This window comes from Bubalus bubalis, chromosome 3 (assembly GCF_019923935.1).
Source record: "Bubalus bubalis isolate 160015118507 breed Murrah chromosome 3, NDDB_SH_1, whole genome shotgun sequence".
Lineage (NCBI taxonomy): Eukaryota > Metazoa > Chordata > Mammalia > Artiodactyla > Bovidae > Bubalus > Bubalus bubalis.
This window is the reverse complement of record NC_059159.1, coordinates 54,931,936-54,959,763: the sequence shown is the minus strand read 5'-3', so window position 1 is coordinate 54,959,763 and position 27,828 is coordinate 54,931,936. Positions and strand designations below refer to the sequence as shown.

Sequence of the window (27,828 nt, the reverse complement as noted above, 5' to 3'; positions counted from 1 at the left end):
GGTGATGATGATGGTGATGGTGGTGGTGATAGTGGTGGTGGTGGTGGTGATGGTGGTGGTGGTGGTGATGATGGTGGTGGTGGTGATGATGGTGGTGGTGGTGGTGATATGATGGTGATGATGGTGGTGATGGTGATGGTGGTGGCGGTGGTGATAGTGATGGTGATGGTGGTGATGGTGGTGATGGTGATGGTGGTGGTGGTGATGGTGATACTGGTGGTGATGGTGATACTGGTGGTGATGGTGGTGATGGTGTGGTAGTCACTGATTGAATCTGTTGTATGCACCAGACATTGTTTTAAGCACTTTTCAGGTACTAATTCTCACAGTGCTCAAAACAGCCCCATGAAATAGGCACAGGAAGGCTAAAGCACTGACTCCAAGTCACAGCTAGTACATGCTTGCCCTCTGAGGTTAAAAAAGAATTCTCCCCTGGTCCCTTCTAGTAGCTGTGTGGTACTGTGGTCACAGTTGAGACTCTTCTCTGATCAGAAGTCTTCCTGCTGTAAGTACGAGGTAAGGATCCAACTGCATTTTCCCCCTGATGGCTCCAGTTAGTCTCAGCTCTGTTTCCCTGCTGTTTCCAGATGCCATCTTTCCCATACACCAAATCCTTGAATGATGTCAGTCTATTTCTGGATTTTCTATCTGTTTCCTTGTCTGTGTAACCAAGCTCCAGCACCACACTTCTAATTTCTGAGCTTTTGTAACTGGTATTAATATCTGGTAGGGTTTCATCTTGTCATTACTCTCCTTTCTCGGAACTATCCTACAGACTCCTGACTTGCTTATTTCTTCACAGTAATTTTAAAAATTGTGGTAAATTATACACTGCATAAAAATTACTGTTTAATCCTTTTGAAGTGTACCATTCAGTGATACCAGGTGCATTCACATTATTGTACTACCATCACCAATATCCATTTCCAGAACTTTAAAACAGTTTTATTGGAATATAGTTGATGGGCTTCCTTGGTGGCTCAGCTGGTAAAGAACCTGCCTGCAGTGTGGGAGACCTGGGTTAGATCTCCGGGTTTGGGAAGATCCCCTGGAGAAGGGAAAGGCTACCCACACCAGTATTCTTACCTGGAGAATTCCATGGACTATATAGTCCTTGGGGTCACAGTCAGACACAACTGAGCGACTTTCACTTTTTATAGTTGATTTACAATGTTGTGTTAGTTTCAGGTGAAGAGCAAAATGATTTAGTTATACATATATATATATACTTTTTTTAGATTCTTTTTCAGTTCAGGTTATTACAAGATATTGAGTATAGTTCCCTGTACTGTACACAAGGTCCTTGCTAGTTATCTGTTTTATATATGTACTAGTGTGTATATTTTGCTCCAAAACTCCTAATTTATCCCTCTCCCCTTTCCTCTTTGGTAAATATGTTTGTTTTCCGTGTCTGTGAGTCTCTTTCTGTCCTGTAAATAAATTCATTTGTATCATTTTTTTATTTTTTAAATTATTTGCATGTGCGTTTAGCCACACTAAGTGGTTTCAGTTCATTTCAGTTCAGTTCAGTCGCTCAGTCACATCCAACACTTTGTGACCCCAAGAATCACAGCACGCCAGGCCTCCCTGTCCATCACCAATTCCCGGAGTTCACTCAAACTCATGTCCATTGAGTTGGTGATGCCATCCAGCCATCTCATCCTCTGTCGTCCCCTTCTCCTCCTGCCCCCAATCCCTCCCAGCAACAGGGTCTTTTCCAATGAGTCAACTCTTCGCATGAGGTGGCCAAAGTACTGGAGTTTCAGTTTCAGCATTAGTCCTTCCAATGAACACCCAGGACTGATCTCCTTTAAAATGGACTGGTTGGATCTTCTTGCAGTCCAAGGGACTCTCAAGAGTCTTCTCCAACACCATAGTTCAAAAGCATCAATTCTTCGGCACTCAGCCTTCTTCACAGTCCAACTCTCACATCCATACATGACCACTGGAAAAACAATAGCCTTGACTAGACAGACCTTTGTTGGCAAAGTAATATCTCTACTTTTCAATATGCTATCTAGGCTAGTCATAAGTTTCCTTCCAAGGAGTAAGCGTCTTTTAATTTCATGGCTGCAATCACTATCTGCAGTTAATTTGGAGCCCCTCAAAATAAAGTCTGACACTGTTTCCACTGTTTCCCCATCTCTTTCCCATGAAGTGATGGGACAAGATGCCATGATCTTTGTTTTCTGAATGTTGAGCTTGAAGCCAACTTTTTCACTCTCCTCTTTCACTTTCATCAAGAGGCTTTTTAGTTCCTCTTCACTTTCTGCCATAAGGGTGGTGTCATCTGCATATCTGAGGTTATTGATATTTCTCCCAGCAACCTTGATTCCAGCTTGTGCTTCTTCCAGCCCAGCATTTCTCATGATGTACTCTGCATAGAAGTTAAATAAGCAGGGTGACAATATACAGCCTTGACGTACTCCTTTTCCTATTTGGAACCAGTCTGTTGTTCCATGTCCAGTTCGAACTGTTGCTTCCTAACCTGCATATAGGTTTCTCAAGAGGCAGGTCAGGTGGTCTGGTATTCCCATCTCTTGAAGAATTTTCCACAGTTTATTGTGATCCACATAGTCAAAGGCTTTGGCATAGTCTGTGAGTGGTTTACAGGATCTTATTTCCTGGATCAGGAATCGAACCCATGTCCCCTGCAGTGGAAGTGCAGAGTCCTAACCACTGGATCACCAGGGAATTCCCCTGTATCATTTTTTTTAGATTCCACATTTAGATGATATCACATGGTGGGGCTTCCCGATTGATGCTAGTCATAAAGAATCCACCTGCCAATGCAGGAGATGCAAGAGATGTGGATCGGGAAGATCCCCTGGAGTAGGAAGTGGCATTCCACTCCAGTAATTTTGCCTGGAAAATTCCACAGGCAGAGAAGCCTAGAGGGATACAGTCCGTGGAGCCACAGAGAGTCAGACATGACTGAGCAACTGAGTGCACGTGTGTGCGCATGCGCGCGCACGTGCGCACACACACACACACACACAATCTGACTTCCTTCACTAAATATGATAATCTCTAGGTCCATCCATGTTGCTGCAAGTGGCACTATTTCTTTCTTTTTTGTGGCTGGATAATATTCCATTGTATAAATGCCACAACTTTATCCATTCATCCAGAACTTATTTTCAATCATCTCCAACTGAAACTCTATACCCATTAAACCGTAACTCCTGTTCCCACCTCCCCCCAGAGCATAGAAACCACTGTTTTACTTTTTCTATGAATTGACTATTCTAAGCATCTCCCAGAAATGGAATCATATTGTATATGTCCTTTTGTGTCTGGCTTACTTCATTTAGTATAATGTTTTCAAGGTTCATCTACATTGTAGCATGGATTACGTCTTCATTCCTCATTATAAGTGAACAGTTTTCTATTGCATGTATGGACCACATTTAGTTTATCCACTTAACCCAGTGTATGAATGGACACTGGGTTGCTTCCACCTTTCGGCTATCGTAAATAACGTTACTATGAACATGAGTGTAGCCAACATTAATTTCAAAATCAGTTTGTCCAAGTCCAGATACAAAAGTGTTTTTACTGCTTTTATAATTACCCTCTTCCCCCCCCATACACATACCTCCCAATGGTCATTTATTATTTTGTTCAAATCACAGCACACTCTGGGCACCTTTTCGGACTCATCTTTCCCCACGGCATTGCCACCTGCGGGCTTGCTGCACAGCACGCATTACCTTTCTTCCAGTAAAGCTGTCTCCCGTCTTCTCCTTGGAATACCGTGTTTCCTTTGCTCTCTGCCCAGGACTCCAGCCACTGGCTTCAGGGATTGGTTACTGGGATTTGGGGTAGTCAATTGTTCTTCCTGCACTTACCTGCAGGTCTTACCCTCCTCTAGTCTCAGGGAGCTTCTAGAGGTCTCCAAACGTGCCCTGGCCTCCCTGACTCGGGAGGGCCCTCCTTGTCATTCACCTCCTGCAGTGGCTCCTCTGGGAAGCCTTTAGACTCTCCCTTGTCTGTAACTTTGGGGCCGCTGGCTTCCTGCCACTGACACTTAGCTCCTCAGCCCCGTTTAGGAGCCATCTTTGCACTACCGGCTGTTCCCAGCTTGGGCTCCTGTCCCAGGCCTCTCGTGTCTCCATCATCCACTGTGTGTTTTTCACATAGTAGGTGCTGGTTTGAATTGAAATAAATGAAGATCATCTTCCTCTGCAAGCTTAGGCTCGAGTAAAGCAACTTGAGCCCTCCCACACCAGCCTAGGACTTCAAGGCATCATTACTGACATCATCCCACGGGGGACCTGTGAGGTCTGGGCACAGCCTACTTACCCCTTAAGGGCCAGCTCTGTGTGTCGATCCTGGTCACCTCTAGGGTGCTCTGTGTCCCAGGTCTCTGGGCCCGAGTTACCCCTTCCCCTGTCCAACTCTGTGACAGTGCTGAACAGCAGGACGCAGACGGGCTGCCAGTGGGCTCTCATTTATCCCTGACTCACTGCGTGCTGTGCTCTTTACTTCAGGTTGTAGTTCTCCTGAAAAGTTCTCTGCAGCCTGACTTTTTTGTGCACATGTGCTTGTATGATTCATTGCATTTCATGCCCATCTTAATTGTTTTTCTTTATTTCTAAATATTGAAAATTCACTTATTCGATGAATGTTTACTGAATGAATGTCCTTTCTGCTTGGCATGTGAATGAACACAGGAAAGATTTCTAATCTTGTGGATTTTGTATCCTTGTAGATCGAGCGAGAGAGCAGGCAATTAGCAAGGAAACAAAATAACCCAGCAATTTCAGAGAGTGAGAAATGCCAATAAAAAGCTAAAATGAGCTAGAAAATTATTTGGGGATAGGTGCAGAATAGTTTAGATTTTGGTGTTTCTGCTTCCTCCCTCTTATATCCTGCTTCCACGCTATTAGGAAGACCATGTACCACATGCAAAAAGCCTAAAGAGGCTAATTGAGCCCCTCAGCTGAGCTCCCAGTAGGAAATTTAAGGCAATGAACTAGAAAGCAGTGGGTGGGGAGGCAACTTAAGAGAGGTTGCTCAGAAAAGGTATTTTCAGGGAGATGGTATTTGAACTAAGACTTGAAAAGTAATAAGGAGATATCCATATAGTATGGGGAGAAGGAACAGCACATGCAAAAGGCCCGAGGAGGGAAATTCATTCATTTCATTTGAGAGGTGGTAGAAGACAGGGGCATGAGATAGGTTGGAAAAGCAAGCCAAGATCAGATTAGGTAGGGCTTTTTAGGCTACACCAAAGAGGTTGAGCTTCCCTGGTTGCTCAGTGGTAAAGAATCTGCCTGCAATGGGCTCAACCCCTGGTCAGGAAGATCGCCTGGAAAAAGAAATGGCAACCCGCTCCAGTGTTCTTGCCTGGAGAATCCCCATGGACAGAGGAGCCCGGCGGGCTACAGTCCACGGGGTCACAAAGAGTCAGACATGACTGAATGACGAAGTACAAAGGGGTTGAGGACACGTGAGAAGTACAAGTGAGGGATCTGATTTGTAAAGACCTCTCTGGCTACAGTGAGGGAACCACGTACTGGGAAGTCCTGTGGGGCAAGTCAGAGGAAGAACCAGTCTATGAATTGGATTCTCTTTGCAAAAATTTAACCTATGAAGGATGGCAACATTCAGAAGATATGTTGGGTATGAGACAGATGGGGTGACTCAAGTCTACAGAAGTCAAGTGGCTTGAGTGATTGCCTGGGACAGATGCTGGGATTCAGGAGGAACTCATGAATGCTCGAGGAGACTGCGGGGATGAGCAGCAAACACTCATTTACTTTAATTCCCCTTATTTTCCCCTCAGTCACCAGTTTGGTAAGAGGAGAATTTCAACCATTTGCAAATGATCCAAATGCCTGACTAACCTGCTTGCCACCCACCCCCACAAAAAGGAAGCCAGCCCCGGAGCTTGTACGCCTGCACTCACCACAATCATTTCTCTGTAACACAGCTCTTGTCATTGTACATTATACATGAATAACTAATCAACCAAACACAAACCCACTGATGAAGAAAAAAAAAACATGCCTTGGATCGAGAATGTGAGCGGGGTAAAAAAAAAAAAAGTACTATTAATTTCCCTGGTCAATAACAAAAGGGAAGCAAACATGAGGGATATCTGGTCAGGGATCGCCTTTCTGAGCACTTCTAGGAAAAGAAACTTCCTGAGAGACAAGGAAAAGAGGAAGGCGTGCATGGGCTGACCATCTTTGGAGCACACCAAGACCATTCTTTTTCCTTCTGGCACAGTTAGCGTAAGAAACATCATCCCAGGCCAACCAACTGGCCACTGAAACTCCCATCTGTTGGTCTCACCAAATCCATCAGTTCATACAGTAACCAACCAGTATTGAAGTGAACTCCCAATGCTTTTGGAACTTTGATAACACATAGCATCATGCTGTTGTTTAGCTGTTAGTAGGCGTCCAATAAACGCACCCTTCCTCAAACTCGCTGAATGAAGTCTGTCTCTGCCTGCATCATTTCCCCAGAACATGCTTCTTAACCACTAAGGGGGAACCCCTCATCTTCACATCTAGGGGGTGGTCTGGAGCCTTCCTCCCCCTCCTCCTGGACTTTTTGACGGCATCTGACACGGTTGAGCTCCTTCAATTGTTTTTTCTGTCGCTGAGCTGGTTCTTATCTTTCCTCTAATCTGACTCTAATCTTTCCTCACTAACGGTCTCTCTGTCCTGATTGCCAGGGATCCTTTTTCCTCCTTTCACACTTGCACAAACATATGCCACAGACTCTGTTTCTCTCCAATCACTCTTCCCCTATAAGAAATGAATTACATCTCATATCAAATCCATGCATGTATCTTTCATCATCAGTCACATTTTATGCAAAGTACCTGTTTATGGGCTTATCTGCCCAACTAGACTGCAAGCTCCTCTTGATGCCCTGGGGCCTGGCACAGAGCTGGCAGTTGGTAGATGCTCTAGACACACCAGTCCAACTGGGCAGACTAGCCTTCAGACTACCCTTGCAGGTAGATTGGGTGCTCTATCATTCCCATTATACTGAGAGGGCACCCCCACTCAAATCTCAGGGAGTCTATATAGACATTGAAGACAGATTTCTGGTGCTAGCCACTAGCTTCTGCATCTTCGGGGCAATCATTGTGCTGATATTGCCAATCATAAAAGGACTGTCAAGTTAATCCTGATGCTGTCTAAACACCGGCGTCCAATCCTTTTCATGCTCTTCCAAACAGGCTTGAATTTGCCAGTGCCTCTTTTAAAATATAGCCTGCAGGACTGAGCATAAAACTGCATGTGGCATGAACCAGCAGCATGCTCTGGGATCATTGCTTCCCTCCTCACACTCTGCTGTTCTATTAATAGAGTCGAAGATTGCATTAGGGTTCTCAACAGCCTCCTTGCACTGTAGGATTGCATCAAGCTCGTGATCAGCTAACCCCCCGAGGTCTTCCTCATGAATGCCTTCTGTCAAGCCAGGCCTCCCCATCAGCCACGCAGGCAACTGATTTTTGGAATACTCATGATTATCTATGACCCAGACGAGAAGATGCCGAACCAGGTCTTGCCTTCCTTTCTCTAGTGGGACCTGCTGAGTGGGTGCCAGGCCTTGGGGCCAGTTCAGAACCCAGAGGCATGTCCAGCCACTGTGGAGGGAACTTCGGGTGTCCGCAAAAGCGAGAGGATGGTGGTGAAATTCACTTTCGGGTTTGCTTCAGATAATTCTTAGGTCCATCCCTCCTCTCAGATTCTAGTCCTTCTCCATCTTGCTATAATTCTGGGGCTTTATACTCAGAGCCTCTCGCTCCTGCCACCCATGGACCCAGCCACACTTTTATTTCTTATGTCCTCTCCCAGCGATGTTATTTTTAGCATGAGTGTCTTACTCAGCAGTTTGCCCTGCAGTCTGGCCTCTACTGTCCTCGCATCTATTATCTTTTCTTTCCTCTGACTCTGTGTGTGTAGTATCATGTTTGGCTGCATAGACTGGCTGATTTCCACTTGCTCCAATGCTCCCCTTCAGCAATAACAGGGCGCCCCCCTCTCCTTCCCCTTCGTTCACTAGTTTTTCAGCCACTTGGAGTTAGCTAATTGGTAGTTGTAGAAACTGCAGAGTGGGCTACAGTGGTGAGTCTTGGTTTCATCTTCAGGAAACACCTAGAGCTGTGGGACCTGGGTCTCAGAATCTGAGAGCGGGGCCTTGAACCCTGCCATCTGGGCTCCGAGCGGGGAGCGAGCTTCTCTTCCCTCCGCCGGCAGAGGGAACCGGGATGCAGAGGTGCGGGCAGGCGCTCCCGGCATCCACCAGAAGAGGGGGTCAGACCCACGGTCCTCCAGAGTTTCTCCCACAGAAGTAGATCTTGTCTGGGTGGCCTGAAGACTCAAAGAGCAGAAGAGATGACTACAGCCACACTCCTTACTGCTGCTTTGGCCACGTCCAGTACTGTGTGATGGTAAAAAGCAAAGACTTTTGAATAAGCGGACCCAAAGTTGGTCCAGACTAACGGGTGAGTTTGTGGGCCTGAGCTACTCACTGGTTGCTGGTAAACTGGCGAGCTGATGGGGCCATGGGACTCGGTGGTGGAGATGACGTTGAGGACGTCTGCGATTCTGCAGAGCATGTGAGTCGGCGTGGATAGAGGGGTCCTGCATATCTCCAGCTGTGATATTTAGATTTCTGTTTGGCAAGGCAGGTCATGGAGTGGGTGGAGCATGTTCCCAAGTGGGGACAGAGGTGGAAGGGAAGGTGATGGTGGCATGGTCTCACCCACTTCCAGGTGGAGTTAAAAGGCGTAGCTGTTTTCTTGCGGCACCCCCCGCCCCCACCCCGCCCAACCTGGTGTCTTTCATCAAGACTAAGTTGGTAAGTGATTTGAAGAAGAAGAAGAAATGGAAGATTAAACCCAAGAGGCTGGAGAAAATGGTTTCCAGGTAGAGAGCACTGCTACTTCATTACCACCGTGGAGTGTTCATGGAGCCCACTGCCCACCCACCCGCCCAGGCAGTGCTGGGAGCCGGCCAGGCTAGGAGGCAAAGGGCCCAGTCACTGCCAAGCAGCGAAGACATTTAATAAAATATTTACCTACATGTATAAGAATAATGATGACAGAATGATAAAGTGCGAGCAGTTCAACAGCTTTAAGGCATGTGGGAGAGCAGCCCTGGGAGATTTTTAATGAGAACAGTGGCTTTCTGTTTAATTCCCGATGCTTCTCTCTTGCGCTTACCATACCACACTAAATAAGAGAGCTGTGGTTGGGGAGTGGGCTCGCCAGGATGGTGTCATCTGCAGGATGTCGTCACCCAGAGGGACTGGAGCCAGCCTCTCACCCAACCCCAAGCTACCATCCACTTCCTGCAACTTCTGAAGAATTTCGAGTTCCAACCCCAGTCCCCACGGTAGCTGCAAGGATACTCCTCTGTGGTCACTCAGTACATGATATTGATTTATTAGGGGTGCAACCTGTTCTCATTCAGCTAGGTGTGCAGGGAGCGTTCGCCCTGGTTACCCTGATAATTCTGAGTTGGAGATAAGGAAAGAGGAAGACAGAGGGAACAAAAGGGAACAAAGAGACTTCCCTGGTGGTCCAGAGCATAAGACTGTGCTGCCAATGCAAGGGGCATGGGTTTGATCCCTGACCAGGGAAATAAGATCCAAGATCTCATTCTGTGCAGTTTGGGCAAAAGATAAAAAAAAATAATAAAATAGTTCAGTTCAGTTCAGTCATTCAGTCGTGTCCAACTCTTTGCGACCCCATGAACCACAGCACGCCAGGCCTCCCTGTCCATCACCAACTCCTGGAGTCCACACAAACCCATGTCCATTGTGTTGGTGATGCCATCCAACCATCTCATCCTCTGTCATCCTCTTCTCCTCCTGCCCTCAATCTTTCCCAGCATCAGGGTCTTTTCAAATGAGTCAGCTCTCTGCATCAGGTGGCCAAAGTACTGGAGTTTCAGCTTCAACATCAGTCCTTCCAGTGAACACCCAGGACTGATCTCCTTTAGGATGGAATGGTTTGATCTCCTTGCAGTCCAAGGGACTCTCAAGAGTCTTCTCCAACACCACAGTTCAAAAGCATCAATTCTTTAGCGCTCAGCTTTCTTTATAGTCCAACTCTCACATCCATACATGATCACTGGAAAAACCATAGTCTTAATGGACATTAAAAGACAAAAATTTTTACATTTAAAAAATAAAAAAGATTTTAAAGACATTTTTAAAAATTAAAAAAAAAGAGAACAACCACAACACCAGGTGTCCAGCTGTGTCCAATGTGGAAATGAAAAAGGAAAGAAGGAAAATCTTTGACTAAACACATTCCTCTGCCTCCACTAAAGAGCTTTTTTGCATATCCCTTCCCAGTTTGGAAAAAAATAATGAAACAAAACTAATTTTCTCCATCTATTAAATAAAGGGAACTTTTATGCCTCTAAATGTATCAAACAAATAAACAAATTTAGTTAGAACTAAATAAATTACAGATAAAGATATTTGTGTTAGATCAGTAAAGAGTGTTTGAAAAATATAATTTTCCTTTCTCTCAGTCTCATACCGTCTGCCTTTTTTCATGCTTTTCCGATACTATATACCTCCAGTGTGATAGTCGGAAGGAAACTATCTTGGCTTTCCCACATTATGCTCAATTGCGTCTGAATCTTTTGCAACCCCATGGACTGTCGCCCACCAGGCTCCCTCTGTCTATGGGATTTCCTGGGCAAGAATACTGGAGCGGGTTGCCATTTCCTTCTCCAGGAGATCTTCCCCACCCAGGGATGGAACCCATGTCTCTTCTGTCTCCTGCACTGCAGGTGGATTCTTAATCACTGAGTCACCTGGGAAGCCGTTCTCATATTATACATTTCTAGAAGACTGATTTAGGATCTGACGCACATGCTTATTTTTTATTTCCTGGAAGAAAACAAACTAGCCCTGAATTTGAGCATGCTCAAAAGTCACAACACTTGAGAAAAGAAGCTATTTATTTATTTAAGGGAGCTACAAAGAGCCCATTACTTTCAGACAAGTAATTTATGCTTGGTGGAATTTTCATAAATAAAAATTCACTTTTACTAAATATTTTCTCGTGAAAAGTATGGTTTGCTTCTTTGGTGCAAAGTCTGCCATGTCTATTCTTAAGAGTAAGGCTTGTGAAGCTACAGGGAGACAGATAAAGTGAACAAACTCTTTTATCAGAGAGGCGCTTGGCCTGCCGGTGAAATGCAATACCAGAAAGTAAACAAAGAGCCTTTTGCGGAAAAAGAGTGAGTTTAAATGGATCTTGCTTTTCCAATTTGAAAACATGCTCATGGTTGTTAGTAACTGAGTCAAGACATTTAAATCGTACCTATAATTTTATATCTTGACAATGACCTTTTACAAGTGTGCAGTGGGGATAAGCAGATGAGCAAAGCGATGCTCCAGAAAGAGCATTGCAGGTAATTGAACATGAAATGTGTTGCAATCTGATAACATTAATAATATGCAATCCCTTCTTTATATCTAGTACACAGTTCATTTGGCCAGTCTAACTAAAGCACTCTGTAAACGTTAGCGCACGAATCTTGCAGCAAACCTATGAGGTAAGCAGCTCTATTTTCATGCGTTTTTTAAGTATCTCTGTGAAGTGAAGTGAAAGTCGCTCAGTCGTGTCTGATTCTTTGTGACCCCATGGACTACAGAGTCCATGGAATTCTCCAGGCCAGAATACTGGAGTGGGTAGCTTTCCCTTCTCCAGGGGATCTTCCCAACCCAGGGATTGAACCCAGGTCTCCCGCATTGCAGGTGGATTCTTTGCCAGCTGAGCCACAAGGGAAACTCAAGAATACTGGAGTGGGTAGCCTGTCTCTTCTCCAAGGAATATCTTCCCAACCAGGAATCGAACTGGGGTCTCTTGCATTGGAGGTGCATTCTTCACCAACTGAGCTATCAGGGAAACCCAAGAATCTCTGTATTAGTCATTTATTCTGTGTAACAAACTAGTACAAAACTTAGTAGTTTCAAACAAGTATTAAATGTCTCTGAGGGGCAGGAATTGGGTGTAGCTTAGCTGGAAAGTTCTGGCTCCAGGTTTCTAGGGAAGTTCCTGTTGAGTGTGAGCGGGGGCAGCTATCATCTGAAGGCTGGGGTGGGGCTGGCAGATGCGGCTTTAAGGTTGTCTCACAATCCTGGCAGGCTAGTTCAGGTTGCCGACAGGAAACTGCAAGTCTTCTCCATGTGGGGCTATGTATCAGGCTCTTTGAGCATCTTGACGGCATGAAAGCTGGCTTTCCCTAGAGTGACCTGAGAGATGGAGCCAGGTGGGAGCCAGGTGCCTTTTCTGATCCAGCCTTGGAATTCATCCACCATCATTTCCTCCACATTCTATTCATCAGAACCCAGTGACTAAGTACAGCCCACATTGGGGGACCCGGGGTGGGAGTGGGAAGATTAGGCTCGCCTCTTGCGGGAGGACCAAGATACTTTAAAACCATCATGACCCGCAGTTTACAGATGGGGTACTGGAGACTGAGGGTGGCTTTTCCGCTCAAGGTCGCCTGGCTACTAGAAGAACCTCCATGCGAGGCAGCAGAATGCTTTGTTTCCCTTCTGCTGTGCCATCCACACAGAAAACAAACCAGAAGACCCCACATTCCTGAAATCCCTGCACACAAATCCTGAATCTGCCTTTTTAAACCAGCCAAGATCTTGCAAAAGCAGCAGGCGGCTTTATGTTTGGAAGCAGATGAAATGGACACAAGATTGGAAGGTAGGAGTCAGCTTTCTTCTTAATCAGCTCAGCGACCTTGAAGGGAAAAAAACAAAACAAAACACTTCTCTCAGGGCTGGTTTCCTCCTTTGTCAAACAAGACTGGGCTAGCTGAGCGGTTTCCAAACCTAGCGGGCCACCAAAGTCTTCTGGGTAATAAAGGGCTCTCCGGCCTCACATTAACTCTACCAGGTCACAATCTCTGGGAATCCGTAGAATGAAAAAGCTCCCCAGGAGTCCCACGGACAGCTGTGCAGACAACTGGGAACTGTTCACCTAGATCACTGCTCATGTTTCGAGCTCTGACTTTACTTAACTCCTCCCATCTGACTGGATGTGCCCAGGTAAATCATTAGTTCCAGATCCACACTACAATTATCAGGGACATTTTTTTAAAAAAGATAAAGGAGATGTCTGGGGCTCTCCTCAGACAAAATAAATCAGACAATCTGGGGTGGGGCCCAGAGATTATTATGGTCGTTTGTTTCATCAGTGTCTTTTCAAATAGGCACGTTCAACCTCGGTGGCACATTAGAATCACTTGAGAAGTTTTAAAAAAGATCACTGCGCACCCTGTCCCCCAGAAAAATTAAATCAGAATCTTGTGGGTGGAACCAAGTATTTTAGTATTTTAACCAAGAACTTCAGTATTTTATGAAGTTCTCCAGGGATTATGGTGAATAGCTGCACTGACCACTATTTGCCTCATTTGAGATACTTCTAATGGTGCCTCACCAATAGACTATTGTTCAGAAAAAAAAAGATTCCAAAATCCTAGATGCCACAGTATTCTAAGAAAAAATGAATCTGGAGTGGAAGATACGAAAAATTAAATGGAAGTGAGTTTCCATTTCTGGCAATATGGCAGACTAAATAACTTCAAAATCCTCCTATTATAAATACTGGTTTATAAATAAACACCATGTATAAATATTGGTCGGAGAAGGCAATGACACCCCACTCCAGTGTTCTTGCCTGAAAAATCCCATGGACGGAGGAGCCTGGTGGGCTGCAGTCCACAGGGTCGCTTAGAGTCAGACACAACTGAGCGACTTCACTTTCACTTTTCACTTTCACGCATTGGAAAAGGACATGGCAACCCACTCCAGTGGTCTTGCCTGGAGAACCCCAGGGGCGGGGGAGCCTGGTGGGCTGCCGTCTATGGGGTTGCACAGAGTCGGATATGACTGAAGCGACTTAGCAGCAGCAGCATAAATATTGGTCAAGATGCAGTAAACACCCATTCAAATGAGCTCATGGGACAAAAGAAAACGTCTCTAGTGCCAGAAGCAAGAGGGTGATGACAGCAAGGAGGAGGTGAGCAAAGAGGAGGCCGTGGAGCTGGCTGCAGGCAGGTGTGCTTGGCCTTGAAAGGCTGGAATGGAAAGGAGCATCAGAATGGAAAGGAGACTGCAGTTTGGATCTGTTAAACTGGGGAGATGGAACCAAGATCCCCAGATAAATCTGGAACCCTCAAAGGGATGAATCACTACAGAAATAATTCACTGGAAGAAAATCTCCCTAGTGGCACAGGGAGACAAGAAATTTGTCTTGGCATAAGTTAAAAGTGGAGAGGAGTCTTTGCTGAGAATTTGGGACTATAGCCCAGTGTTCTGGGCTGTAATTTACCCAGAAACTGGAACTGAAATTTACCTCTCCTGTATGGTCCAGGAACCCCAAAGGTGAAAAATAAAGATAAAAATACTGACCCAACACTAATCTACAAAACATACATGGATACAATCCACCATAACCAAGATGTAGCAGATATGAGTTTCAAGAACCTCAAACAACAGAACTATCAGACAGACTGTAAAATAAGTAAGTTTAAAATCATCAAAGACATAAAGAACATTTGGAACCATGAGAAAATTATGTAACTATTAAAAAAAAAGGTAGATTTGAAAGATGACTAAACAGAACTTTTGGAAATGACACATCGAGTCATTGAAATGAAAAGCTCAATGGATGAGTTACACAGCAGGTTAGACATAGCTAAGGAAAAAATAGCAAATGGATCTGAAGAAAATGTTTAAGAAGCAGCACAAAGAGTCAAAGTGATAGAAGGTTTCAGAGAAAAGTTCAGGGTATGTTTCGCAGAGGGGCTTCTCAGGTGGCTCAGTGGTAAAGAATCCGCCTGCCAGTGCAGGAGATACCGGAGACTTGGGTTGGATCCCTGGATCAGGAAGATCCCCTGGAGGAGGAACTGGCAACCCACTCCAGTATTCTTGTTAAAATTCCATGGACAGAGGAGCCTGGCGGGCTACAGTCCATGTGGCCGCAGAGAGTAGGTCACAACTGAGCGACTGAGCACACACACACACATACTGCATAGAAAGACAAGGTGCATTACACACCTAATATGAGCACAGAAGGACAGAACAGAGAGAGTGCAAGAGAGACGGGATTTACGTAGACGATGGCTGACAGTTTTACAGATTTGATCAAAAACATGCATGCTGAGATTTTTGGATATGCAGTGAATCTTGAACCATATAAATAAAAGAGATTCACACCTGAACACAGCATGGTAAGAATGCAGGAAGCCAAAGACAAAGAGAAAAATCTTAAAACCAGAAAGAAAAAAGATTACGGACAAAGGAATGACATTTGGACTGACAGCAAATGTCTCAACAATAAATAAAAACAAGAAGACATGACATATATTTTTTTAAAGTGCTAAAGGGTAAAATAACTTTCAATCTAGAATTCTACACCCAGAGAAATCATCATTCAAGGGTAAGAGTGAAATAAGACAATTTTATACTAATGCAGAAAGCATGTCACTCAGATAACCTCCCCCCAAACCCCCAAAACTATTAAAGGATATGTTTCAAGGGAAAGGGCTGGTACCTAGAAAAAAGGGAGAAAAAGGTGCCAGAAACAAAGATGAAAAAATTGGTAAATACGGGCAAATCTAAACAATGTATAAAACTGAGACGACAACAGTGATTAAATTTAGGGGTATAAAAACCAGGTGGGTCTAAAATAAGAAGCAATCACATGTAAGAGGGAGAATGCAATTGAAGTTGAATAATTAATTCTCTGCTTGGTTTTAGAGTTTTAGGGAGGCTGTATTAAGTGTACATGTTAAAAATTGTAAAGTAATCACTAAAGGAATAGAAATATATCTTACAACTCCAAAACTAGTTAAAGAGGAAAAGGGGAAAAAAGAATTCTTCATCAGTTCAATAGAAGAAAAGAAAGGAAGTAAACAAAAAACCTAGAGAAAGCAAAATAAAAGGCACAAAATTGAGACACCAGTTCCAAATGTCAGAAATCAGTAGATCAACAGGCTGCCTTATACACTGCTGCTGCTGCCGCTGCTAAGACGCTTCAGTCGTGTCCGACTCTGTGCGACCCCACAGACGGCAGCCCACCAGGCTCCCCCGTCCCTGGGATTCTCCAGGCAAGAACACTGGAGTGGGTTGCCATTTCTTTCTCCAATGCATGAAAAGTGAAAAGTGAAAGTGAAGTCGCTCAGTGGGGAGGACAAATTAGAAGATCAGCTCTGGAAAACAATTTGGCATTATTTTGCATCAGATACCTCATGACCCAGTAGTGACTCCAAAGAGAAATTCTTGCCCACATACACTAGAAGACAAGACTGTTTATCGACCACTGCTTGTAAAAGCAAAAAACTGGAACAATTCAAAGGCCTATCTATGACAAGAAAGTGAACAAAGTACTCGGTAGCACAGTCAGAAATGGGATATCACACAACTCCGAAAAGTACCGAACTACAACCAGATGCAACAATCTAGTTGAATCTTACTAAAACCATGTTGAGTAAAAAAGATAGCCCTTAGAACATTCTCATAAATTTTAAACCAAGTATATGATACAAATTTGGTAAAACTTTTTAAAGAGCAAAAAAGAATAATACATACAAGATTGAGACTGGCAGTTTCTTTAGGTGAGCAAACAGGGGAGGAGCACACAAGGAGTTGTCAGTCACCATTACTATTTTAGTTCTCTGGTTGAATAGCAGGTTTATAAGTGTTCATCATAGGAAAAAATGAAATAAGGCCATGGATATACCTAATGATGAGAGTATATTTATGCCAGAGATTGTAACTAATACAGTTTTGTGCCTCCAAGGTTCATTAAAAATATCAGTAATTACATTAAATGTAAATGAGCTATACTTACCAGTCAACCCAATAAATAAAGGAACAAGGTCAATTGTATGCTATTTATAGGAAACTTACCTAAAAATTAAAGACATAGAAAGGTTGAAAGCAAAAAGATGGAGAAAATTATGCCAGACAAATGCTAACGAAAGTTAGAGTAATTATATTTATTGCAGGCAGAGTAGACTTTAAAGCAAAAGGCACTAGGGTTAAGGATCATCTGTGCATATATTAAAGAAATAATCGCTATGAAAACACAAAGCAAAATGAGGAATAAAATGTAAAAAATAGAAAAATGTAGTCATATTAGGAGATTTTCACAGCCCTTTTTGATGTACCTTATCAAATACTTTCAAAATACAGAGAAAAATTTGAAGGATTTATAGGAGGCACTGGTAAATGTAGTCATATAAGGAGGTTTTAATGTAACACTGTAAAAAGTGATAGATATTAGTAAGGCTACAGAAAATCTAGATAACATAATTAACAAGCCTGGTTTAATAGATTCATATAGAATGCTATATAACAAAGTATACACATTCTTTTTAAGACCACATGGAGTACTTATAAAAACTGACTATTTACCAAAGCAAATCTTGACAAATAATAGAGAATCTCCTTTACAGACCACCTCTCTGAAGTCAGACCAGATTTTTAAATAATTAAAAATCAAAACAAAAACTTGTGTTTAGAAATGTAAAAATATATGTGTATTAAGGCAAAGAAGAAATCATACTTGAAATCTAAACATTCTTTGCCTGGGATGGTAATAAAAATCCTATATATCTTGTGGAATGTAGTTTGAGTGGCACTTGGAGTGAAATCCATAGCATTAAATGTTAAAAATAAAAAACCCAGAAGGCTGAAAATTAATTACTTAAGCCAGCAAGAATTTTTTTAAAGCCAACAAAATAAATCCAGACAATAGAAAAAAATATGATACATTAACAATACACAATTTTATTTTTATATATGGTATATATTCTTATATGTAATAACAAATATATAATATTATATGAGTAAAAATTAATGAAACAAAAAATAGTATTAACCAAATTAAAAGTTGATTCTCTGCAAACACTAGTAGAAGTAGAAAGAATCACTAGATCAAAATAGGGAGATCTCAGACACAATGGATCCAGAAAAGACACATACAATAATATATGGAATGCAAAACAATGGAGAGTATGGATAGATGCAGCAGAGATGAGAATATATTAAGTGAAAACTATGAACATCATTTTGTTAATAAATCTGAAAACCTAGATGGTATGGATAATTTCCCTGAAAAATATGAGTAAAAATTGAGTCAGGAAGACTATAAAATCTATAAAGAGATCCACAGGCATCAAAGAAATGGAATCAGTAGTTAAAAACCAACCAAGGAAATGTTTCTCTCAGAGCCAGACATTTTACCAGCAAGTTCTACCAAACAGTCAAGGAACACATAATTCCAGTTTTATACACACTGTTCAAGAAAATGGAAAAAGAAGGAACACTTACCAGTTCATTTTTTGAGGCCAGTATAACCAGAGCAAGGCAACATGAGAAGGCAAAACTGCAGCCTGATTGACTTATGGACGTGGATACAAAAGTTCCTACAATGAAATTAGACGTTGTCCTTCCTTCATTCAGTCTTTCATTCGTTCAACAAATATTTGCTGGGCGTCAACCATGCATCAGTGGGCTCTGTGCTAATATTAATACTTGGAGAGCAGAAATGTTTGAGAGCTTATGGCTTAGTGGAGGAGCCGAGCAATGAAGCAAATGATCACACAGAGTAGGGTACACAGAGGACATTTTGGCAGGATAACAGTGCATACTGACGGGGATTCAGCTGGGTCAGAGATCAAGGAATACTTTCCAGACATATTAGGGGAGTTAAGAACTGATGTGGGAAGGGTGTTTAGGAGGCAACTTCAGGGGCTCTAGTGGAAGATCTGAGATGCAGTAGCAGGAAAGGTGAATTTGAGAGACACTGTGGAAGTAAAACCAACAGGGATTCGTGATGGATTGCACATGGGAAGGTGTCTGCCTGGAAAGGAGCCAACCTTGTCTCTAAGATGGCTGGGGCTCTCTGTTCATCAAGAGAACTTATATAAAGAGGTCCACGTTTAGGGAAATGAGCATGTGTTTTTGGACAAGTTGAGTTTGGGATATCTTTAGGAAGGCTAAATGTAAATGATGAATAGGAAATTAACCGGTCTGGAGTTCCGTGGTGAGATCAGGCTAGAGATTTTAATTTGACTGGCATCAGAAGGTAGGTGGTATTTAACCCATCCTTTGGAGAATCTCAAATAAATACGGGTGTATAGCTGAGGGAGAGAATGAACACCACTATTTAAAGGAAAGGCAGAGGAGGAGAAGTGAGGGCAAAGAGAGCAAGAGAGGCTGGAGAGGAAGGAGGTAAGTCAGGAGAATGCAGGCATCAAGGATGCCGAGGGAAGAGTGAGTTATAAGAAGAGAGTGTCCAACAGTGTCATGAGCTTCCGAGGCTTTAAGAGGGTGGAGGACTGGTGTGCTCCTAGGACTCTCCTGACCCTGGGGCTATATAAGCTGGAATAAGCTGGAGGAGAAATGCATGATAATAAACTAAGAGAAGCAAGAGTGACGTTTTTGGATGTTGAGACTTTTCCTGGAACCGGTCTATGGTTACGGGTACGCGACTCCATTCATTTGCCCAAACTCAGACCTTTAGACCAAGAAGAATAAATGTTACTGCATGTGTTAAAAGTAAATAAAACAACGTAGTATCAGTGATTTAAGATCTACTTTTCTCTTTATAACTGCATGGCTAGCTCCTCTCTCGGTTTAATTCAGTTCAGCTTGTGTAGGTCTACAACAGGGAACAAGGGCACTTCACTCTTGCCTTGTAAAGGACAAAATAAATATACATGCAGCAGAACCAAAGGGCATGAGACTGATGACCAGACCCCTTTTAGGGAATTGACAGGTGGGGGTAGGGTGTAAACTGGTAAGCTTTGCTCCTCTGGGCCCTGATGTAAAATGAGGGGGCAGGATCAGGACAGGCCTTTCCAGCACCAATCACCTGTGGTTCTAAGGTAAAAATCTGCCACAAAATCCCATGAGCTCTGTTGTCTGCATTTTGTTATTGAGAATAGTCATAATAAGCAATCATCATAATAACAACTGGGTTTTCAACACATGGGACCCCAGATGATTTGGGAAGCAGCTTGGAATGAATTGGAAAATGCTTGGGCTTCTGGTTTAAAGTTTTAAAGTGCTTTCTAAAAATTGTATGAATGATTGATATGATTTTGGCCACCTGATGTGAAAAACTCACTCATTGGAAAAGACCCTGATGCTGGGAAAGACTGAAGGCGGGAGAAGAAGGGGATGACAGAAGATGAGATGGTTGGATGGCATCACCAACTCAATGGACATGAGTCTGAATAAACTCTGGGATTTGGTGATGGACAGGGAAGCCTGGCTGTGCTGGGGTCCACGGGGTGGTAAAGAGTCCGAAACGACTGAGCAACTGAACTGAACTGAATCACTGATATTAAGCATAATCCATATAGGCGTGCGATGAAAAAGGGACTTTTACATGTGTTCATTTCAATCACTTCCCTCACCCTATCAAGTTTGTAAAGGATAGAATTATCCCAATTGAGGAGACAGGGAGATTAAAGCTTTGGTTGATGTTGGGATTGGATTTTTCAGATAGTCCGCTCTTCCAAGACCCATAGTGGACCCGGTGCAGTTTTGGTGTTGAGTGTACCTCATTGTGTCCTAATCCCAGGAAAATGAACGGAAAAGTGTCAATCGGGCATCAATTCATGCTTAACATTAATTTGGTACTTGATGAACCACAACTTTATGTTGCCCCTCATGCCATATTAACTCAATTTATTGTAATAATTTAAAACAATAAGGATAATTATATCCTTATTGTTTTAAATACTCTATAAATTGAATCCAGCCTGAATCTGGCCAGTCTGAAATCAGCTGGAAAAGCATGCCATGGTTCTGGGAAGCTACAAAATCGGTTTTTAGAAGTTTTCAGTGGCGGCAAAGATCAACACCAGAATTTATTAAGCGTCTACTGTGCGCCAGGACCTGTGCCGAACCACACTGCTCCCAAAGTGGCGCGGGTGTGTTTGAAGCCTTCAGCCACGTCCCCAGATGGTGGGGGGCTTGGGCTATTTACGTCTCGTGCATTTTACTATCTCGGCATAAAAACAGAATAAAACAACTATATATCTATTATATCTATAATATATATATATATATATATATATATATATATATATAAAGCACAAACGGGATGGAGAGGGGTTTTCTGAAATAACCACCCTTTCCGGCCCTCCCAGAGATGCTCTCAAAACTATTTCTTACTATACAAAAAATTTTGACTTAAACTCCAATCATTTGACCTTGACCCCTATAAACCTATTTTATTATATTTTTTAAAGCGCCGTCTGATTAACGCGGAAACCCTTCCTTCGGCCTTTTCTCACCACTGGAATCGCGTCCGTTTCCTCAAAGTTCCAAAATAACCTTCCCCGGGCACGGATTCGTACCTCTGCCGGGGAAGGGCGGGGAGCCGCGCAAGACGTGCCGGTGTGGATCGAGAGCCAGACAGAACTTCCAGCGCGAAAGGAAAATAAAACTTGTGGCTGGGGTTTGTGCGGAGGGTGTCCGCACCATCCTGAAAGCCCCCCGCCCCCCGTCCTGGGGGTCTCCGGGAGCGCCCGAGAAGCGCCAGGGTTTGGGTTTGATCCCGACGTCCTTGACCTAAATTTCTGCGCGGCGGCTGGAAAAAAGGGCGCAGAGGCGGGCGGGCGGCGGTTGCCATCCCCGGATCCGGGCGGCCGGGGACCGGGAACTTGGATGGAGAGGCCGAGCTGGAGGGGTGGGGGGCGTCTCGTCCCCGGCTCGAGCGAGCAGGCAGGCAGGCAGCGAGCTCCCCGCGCCTCCCCCTTTCCCGGCGCGCCCGCCCCCCGCAGCCCATGTGACCCCGGGGAAGTCGGGGTGCGCCCCCCCAGCGGCCGGCCCGCCCGGAGGCGGGGCCCCCGCGGGCGCGGGGCGAGCGGGCCGCCCCCCGGGTCCGGGCGCGGGGGCCGGGGGAGCGCGCGCGGGCGGGCGGGCGGGGTCCGCGGGGGCCGTGACGTCAGCGGCATTGGTTACACGACGTTCTAGAACCCCGCCCCACGTGCGCGGGGGGCGGGGGGGGCGCGGGGGCGGGGCGGGGGGTGTGCGAGTCGCGGGCCCGAGCGGAGCCGAGCCCACGTGTGACGGCTCTCGGCGCGGCCCCGGCTCCGCCGCTCGCGGGGACTCGGAGAGCCGGGCGGGGGGAGGAGGCGGAGGGCGGAGGGAGCGGGAGGTCTCGGGCTCGGGGCCGGCCGCCGCTGCGCTCCGATCGCCGCGCGGCTCGGTGTCCGGGGGTGGGGGGGCGGGGGGGCGCAGCTATGGAGGCCAACGGGGGCCCGGGCGGCTCGGGCGGCGCCAACGACTCGCAGCACGACCCCGGGTAAGTTTCCAGCCGCTGCGCCCCGCGCCTCCCCGGCTCGCTCTGCTGGCCGCGGCGGGGCCGGCGGAGCGCGGCGCCCGGCCCCTCCGGAGCCCTCCCCCGGCACGCCGGCACCCCCCCCCCGGGGAGCCGCGCACCTCGGGGTGGCGTTCGGCCGGCGCCCGCTCCCCCAGCCCACCTCCCGGCTCCCGCTCGCGCGCTCCCCCCCGCTCTCCCTTTAGCTTTTGTAAGTTACACGTCAAAATGGCCGATCTGACATCGGTGCTCACTTCTGTTATGTTTTCTCCCTCCAGTAAAATGTTTATCGGCGGACTCAGCTGGCAGACCTCACCAGGTAAGGGAGGGAGGGGGGCACGCCCGGGTCCCCCCCTTCTTGGCTTCTTTATTGCTCTTTGTTATCCTGGTGTAGGAACCCCCCCCCCCCCGCCATTGGCTCCCCACTTCTCCTGTGCAAGGTTATTTTTTTAAATAGCAAATCCTTTCCGAGCCCTCTACGCGACCTCTGTTGCCGAATTTCCCCCGCGTGTGCAAAAAAACCCCCAGAATAACAACAGAAAACTACTTTTGGTTTTTGTCCTTGATCAGAATTTGCATTGCTTTTTTTTTTTTCCACACCTTCTCCCCCCCCCCCCCATCTCTCTCTTTCTCTCTCTACAGATAGCCTTAGAGACTATTTTAGCAAATTTGGAGAAATTAGAGAATGTATGGTCATGAGAGATCCCACTACGAAACGCTCCAGGTAAACCATCCCCTTCTGGATTTTGTCTTTATTTCAGAACAAAGTTTAAGTGTTATTTTTGGAGGTGTCTTCGGAAGTAGCTAAGCGGATTTAGAACGGGGCTCAGGCATGTGGCTGGTTTCGAACGTTGCTCCATCTTCCCCCCCTCCCTTCCCATTAACCCCAAAGGTTATTGTTAATTGGTGCTGAACTCTGGATACAGGGATGTCCACATCTGCGCTTTAAGTCATTTTCCCCTTCGCTTCTTTTTCTCCCGTTTCAAATGACATTCAGCTTCATTCACTTTCCACATAGTTTTTTTTTTTTAATGTGTGCACTCGCGGCGCCCCGAACTCTTAAGCCCCCCTCTTAGAAAGCTGGTTGTGTCTCCTCTGAGTGCCGGGGCTTGTTTGGAATAAAACAAAGCGTTAAAGAAAGGGAAGGGGTGGGGGGAGGAGGAGAGAAACTGAGGTGGGCAAGGAGTGGGGACACCGGCGTCCCCCAAGTTACCTCCGCGCGCCCCGCCCCCGCCCTACTGCCCCCTTCAGCCTTGATGTGTTTCCGTGTGGGGCCCCGGGGGGCTGAAGGCTTGGGGGATGGGGACGACGGGGGAGCGGGGGGTGTGGGGGCCGCTTGGCTCTGCGTTCTGCAGCGAGGGCTCACTCCTGGCCGCTCCCGATGGTGCCACATTCTCTTGTTTGTGTCTCCCCCTCTTTGTCTCATTTCAGAGGCTTCGGTTTCGTCACGTTCGCAGACCCGGCGAGTGTAGATAAAGTGTTAGGCCAGCCCCACCACGAGTTAGACTCCAAGACGGTAGGTTCTGCCTCTCCGTGTGGTCGCGCGCCCCCTTTCCAGGACCGCCCGGGCCCTGACAGCCCCGTTTAAAGAGACAGCGCCCTCTCTTGCCTCTGCTCAGAGCGGGGCGCGCTGCAGCAGAGCTCGTGTGGGTTCTCAAGTTTGCCGCCGCCGCGGGGTTTGGGGGTTTCTTTTCAGGGTCTGCCCCCACCCCGCAGCCTCCCCCCGACCCCCACGATGCTGCCAGGCCTCGGCTTGGGGGAGGGGTCGGCTTGGCGAGAGGCTACCTTCCGGACCAACAAGACCCTGAAAAGAAACTCCAGCACCGGGCCGAGGCAACTTTCCTTTGTCAGCCGAGTCCTGCCCGCGTTTCCCCAGTGTGGCCGTTCGAATCGGCTTATAGAAGGCACACACAGCCGGTCTCAGGGCCGCCCGGGGGGCCGGGGGCGCTAATCACTGTCCAGGCAACAGGTTCCTGGGGGCACTTGGGATTCGGAATGCGGTTTGAGAAGGGAAGGAGACCTTCCAGAGCTAAGCTGGGCGTCTAGTGGGTGACTCCAGATGGTGTGAAATCTAAGGCTGATAAGGGATGAGGCCTTGGGTATCAGTGTTTTGTTTTGTTTTTTTCTCCTTTCCTTTCTCAGGTCCTTTGAGTTGTAGGTGGTTTTACACCATGAGAAGGTTTTCAGGTCCAGTCTTGAGGGGGTATGGGTCTCTAAGGTCAGAAGAGGAAGGGAAGACACTACCAGTGTATGAGAATACATTTGGTGGGGAGAGGAGAGGAGTTCCTAGCGTTTTACTGTGGCTCCCCTGCCTCCCCTGACTCCTACAGTTTCCCTAAGGTCTTTGTACCGCTGCCCAAGGCAGGGTCCCTGAGGCGACACTGGGGTGCAGTGCTGGCCTGCGGGGGACTCACCTCTCCGTAGTGGGCCACTGGGTCGGGGCAGGGAATCAGGTTCTAGGCCCAGCTGTCCGAGCAGAGCTTGGGCAAGCTGTTCTGTGTCTCTAGGCCTCAGTTTCCTTTTCTGTTAAAGAAAAGAGTAGAACAAGTGATCTTTTCAAATCCCTCTTGACTTTTAACACTGAATAGAGGAGAAGAAAAGAAAAACCTGGCCACCTTTGGTGACCCTGAACTGATTTTGCAAATTCACCGTTTCTCTGACAGGAGGTCAGAGGCCGTACCTCCAACCGCTTCCTGCCCCAAGAAAAGACCCCCCACACTCCAAGTTGCTTTATTAACTGAGCTAGACTTGTCCTAGCTTGTGGCCCAGCCTTTTTGCACTTTGAGATCATTTAGTTTCAGGGACAGTCGTTTGCAGGGTGATAACGGACCTATGAAGGATTTTTTATCTCCTAGACTTCTCAGCTAGACATTTCACAAAGCTAATAAAATTAAAGAGGAGAGAGATTTCAGGGTAAATTTGGTAATTTATTATCCACCCCTCTGCCCACCCTGCGGGGGAGAAATAGCATTTGATTTCTATGGTGGCTGGTGGGTCGTCTCCCTCCGTATCACATGCGGTGCCTGCGGTTTTGCCTCGATCATTGTTTGTAGACGTGTTTTGGTCGCTATTATTTAGTATAACCTAGCTTTTGACTTTGTTTCACAACGTTCAGTGCAGGAGACAGACGCGGTTGCTTTATTGACATGGAAACGAGGATCTTGTTTACCGTTACCTTAAAAGCTTTGTTTAGGTAACGGCCATTCACATCCAAAATAGTACCCTAGTTTTTTTCCTAGAGGATTTGTAGCTACAGTAAGTAGAGCTGTACCTAACTAACTAATGTTTTCATTTTTGGTAGTTTTCTTTTTCGTTTGTTTTTTAAAAAATAGTTGACAGGGATGTACAAAAGGTTGGGATTTGCCAGTTTTCTCTTGACCTGTCCTCTCCATTTGAGGTTTCAGCGTGTACACTTGACCCATGGAAGAACTTTCATTGTGGTATAACGCTGTTACCAACACCCGATACCGGAATTCTGAATTGGCTTCTAGTTTTGTAATTTTAGATATATATATATTTTTTAAGTGCTCTGCTTTCTTTACTTCTCCCTACCTTCCTCCAACTCCTGGCCTTTTCCTCTTGACACATTCCTCACCCTTTTACCCCACAAACATGGTGCTTATTGCAATTGTGTGCTGATCAACTTAAAAAAAAAAACAAACAACTTTGGGGGAGTGTTTATGAAAAGACATATCTGTCTTATGTTTGGTCAACAGCATGGAAAATCCACACCTGTTGTATTTCTCCTGTCGACAGCTCCTAGTCAGTGCTGAATATACCTGTAGCTGCGGTAATGTTAATCTCCATGAAAGGGTAGTTTCCTAGATCAGAGATTTTTTTTGTCTGTTTTAGTTTTTGCAAAGTAATCTCTCATTTCTCAGGTGATGTTTAAAGGTGGAAAGCATGCTGCAGACTTTTATGAGGTCTTTAAACTACCTTAATAAAAGTGGTAAATCTTTATGTCTTACCGCCTAGATCCTAGGGGATGTTAAGTCTGGGAAGAGAATCAGCTCTGGTGTGACTTTCTCCCACTCTGTGCTTTTTCCCAAAGCATTACTCTCCCCTTCGCCCTGGTGGCAGAACTGAAAACAAGGTTGAGATTTACATTTTAAAAGGGGAAAATTTTAATATGAAAGCCAAAGCGGATAAATAACTAACTTGTAGCTGTATTCTTGCCACGCTCTGGGTTGAATTCTTCCGGAAGATTTGTGACATTTAGAAATCTAATGAAAACTAACAGTGGGAATATTTTTTCATTCCTTCCTTCTCCATATTTTCTCTCCAACAACTTTCCCCCTCTCAAATCAGCCTATCAGGCTCAAAAGCTTCTGTGGGAATTGTTTGGGGTTTTAAAGCCAGTCCCTGATTGAGACCTGCAGATGTCTGATGTGGAGCACAGTTTTTTCTCCATTCAGATTGGGGTTGGGGTAGGGGGAATACACTAATTGTTACACTAGATTCTGACTGCTTTTTTTCAGTAATTTTTTTTTCTTTTACTTTCTCCCTATAATGGCCTTACTTTTGTAATATGGGTTTAGGTTGCTGATAGATCTTTACCCCTGTGATTTTTAAAATCCAGGTGCATTTAGCTCCTACGTTTCCTTTTATTTTAACTTTTTATTATTATTTTAAGAATCAGCTCAGGCTCCATAGTTTTTGGACATCTGCTTTCTTTTGAGACTTCCCTGGTGGTTCAGACGGTAAAGTGTCTGCTACAATGCAGGAGACCTGGGTTCAGTCCCTGGTTTGGGAAGAGCTCCTGGAGGAGGAAATGGCAACCCACTCCAGTATTCTTGCCTGGAAAATCCCATGGACGGAGGAGCCTGGTAGGCTACAGTCTGTGGGGTCGCAGAGTCGGACGCGACTGAGCGACTTCACTTCTTTTGAGATGTAACTATAGAATGAACTGTCCTTCTGATTCATCGTAGGTAATTTTACTTTGCAAAAGATGAGTGAACTAGTTCAAGCAGAGCATCCTGCTGGATGTCGATGGGGGGCTTTTTGGATGTTGTTAATTAAAAAAATGTTTGGAATCTTCTTCTCCACCTGTGTTGTTTAGTTATCACTGAGGAGAAGAACGGCCATCCAGTTCCTTACTGCTGAAAGGTCCTTCCGTGTAATTTTCATGTTTTGATTTTTCTCAATTTTCCCATCTTTTCTCCCAGCCGTGCATCACAAATTAGATGCAGGTATCATTTAATGTTCATTGTCCTTGCCTAAATAAGAACACACTCTGTCTGGCTTGTTAAAGCATTGCACATTGAAATACACAATGGGGCATTTCAGAAAGGCTTGCTGTGTTTGCTACATTTTGGGAGGGACTGCTAAAGTTTACATCAAACTTTAAGGAAAGTTTGGAGTTCTTTGAGAAGTTACTGAAAGCTGGGTTCAAAGCCTGAGAAATGAGTGATGAATACTTAGGCGATTAATCGTAATTGTTTTTCTCCCCTCAAAGTCCTGCAGCTGAC

General features: G+C 45.3%; 1 protein-coding gene and 1 long non-coding RNA gene across 7 annotated transcripts in view; one reads left to right on the top strand and one right to left on the bottom strand.

Annotated features, from left to right (window-relative positions):
- Positions 1-11,915: 11,915 nt before the first annotated feature.
- On the bottom strand, positions 11,916-21,876 carry LOC102405064. 3 transcript variants are annotated; one of them, XR_006549700.1, is made up of 4 exons: positions 21,396-21,876; positions 18,355-18,449; positions 16,609-16,929; positions 11,916-12,754 (listed from the first exon to the last, which is right to left on the bottom strand). It is a non-coding gene; the product is annotated as an uncharacterized LOC102405064 (long non-coding RNA). The 3 variants fall into 3 exon arrangements; XR_003108061.2 differs by lacking the exon at positions 16,609-16,929 and having other exon boundaries at positions 21,333-21,876; XR_003108062.2 differs by lacking the exon at positions 16,609-16,929 and having other exon boundaries at positions 21,396-21,875.
- Positions 21,877-22,178: 302 nt separating this feature from the next.
- MSI2 (musashi RNA binding protein 2) overlaps positions 22,179-27,828 on the top strand; it is a 232,919-nt gene continuing 227,269 nt past the window's right edge. For 2 of the 4 annotated variants that reach the window (XM_045164965.1, XR_006640823.1), the window contains exons 1-4: positions 22,180-22,345; positions 22,639-22,679; positions 23,003-23,084; positions 23,792-23,876. In XM_045164965.1, the coding sequence (XP_045020900.1) occupies positions 22,284-22,345; positions 22,639-22,679; positions 23,003-23,084; positions 23,792-23,876 (270 nt within the window). In that variant the 5' untranslated portion in view covers positions 22,180-22,283. Of the gene's footprint in view, positions 22,346-22,638; positions 22,680-23,002; positions 23,085-23,791; positions 23,877-27,828 lie in introns of all 4 variants that reach the window. The other 2 variants (XM_045164964.1, XM_045164963.1) reach the window with 2 other exon arrangements.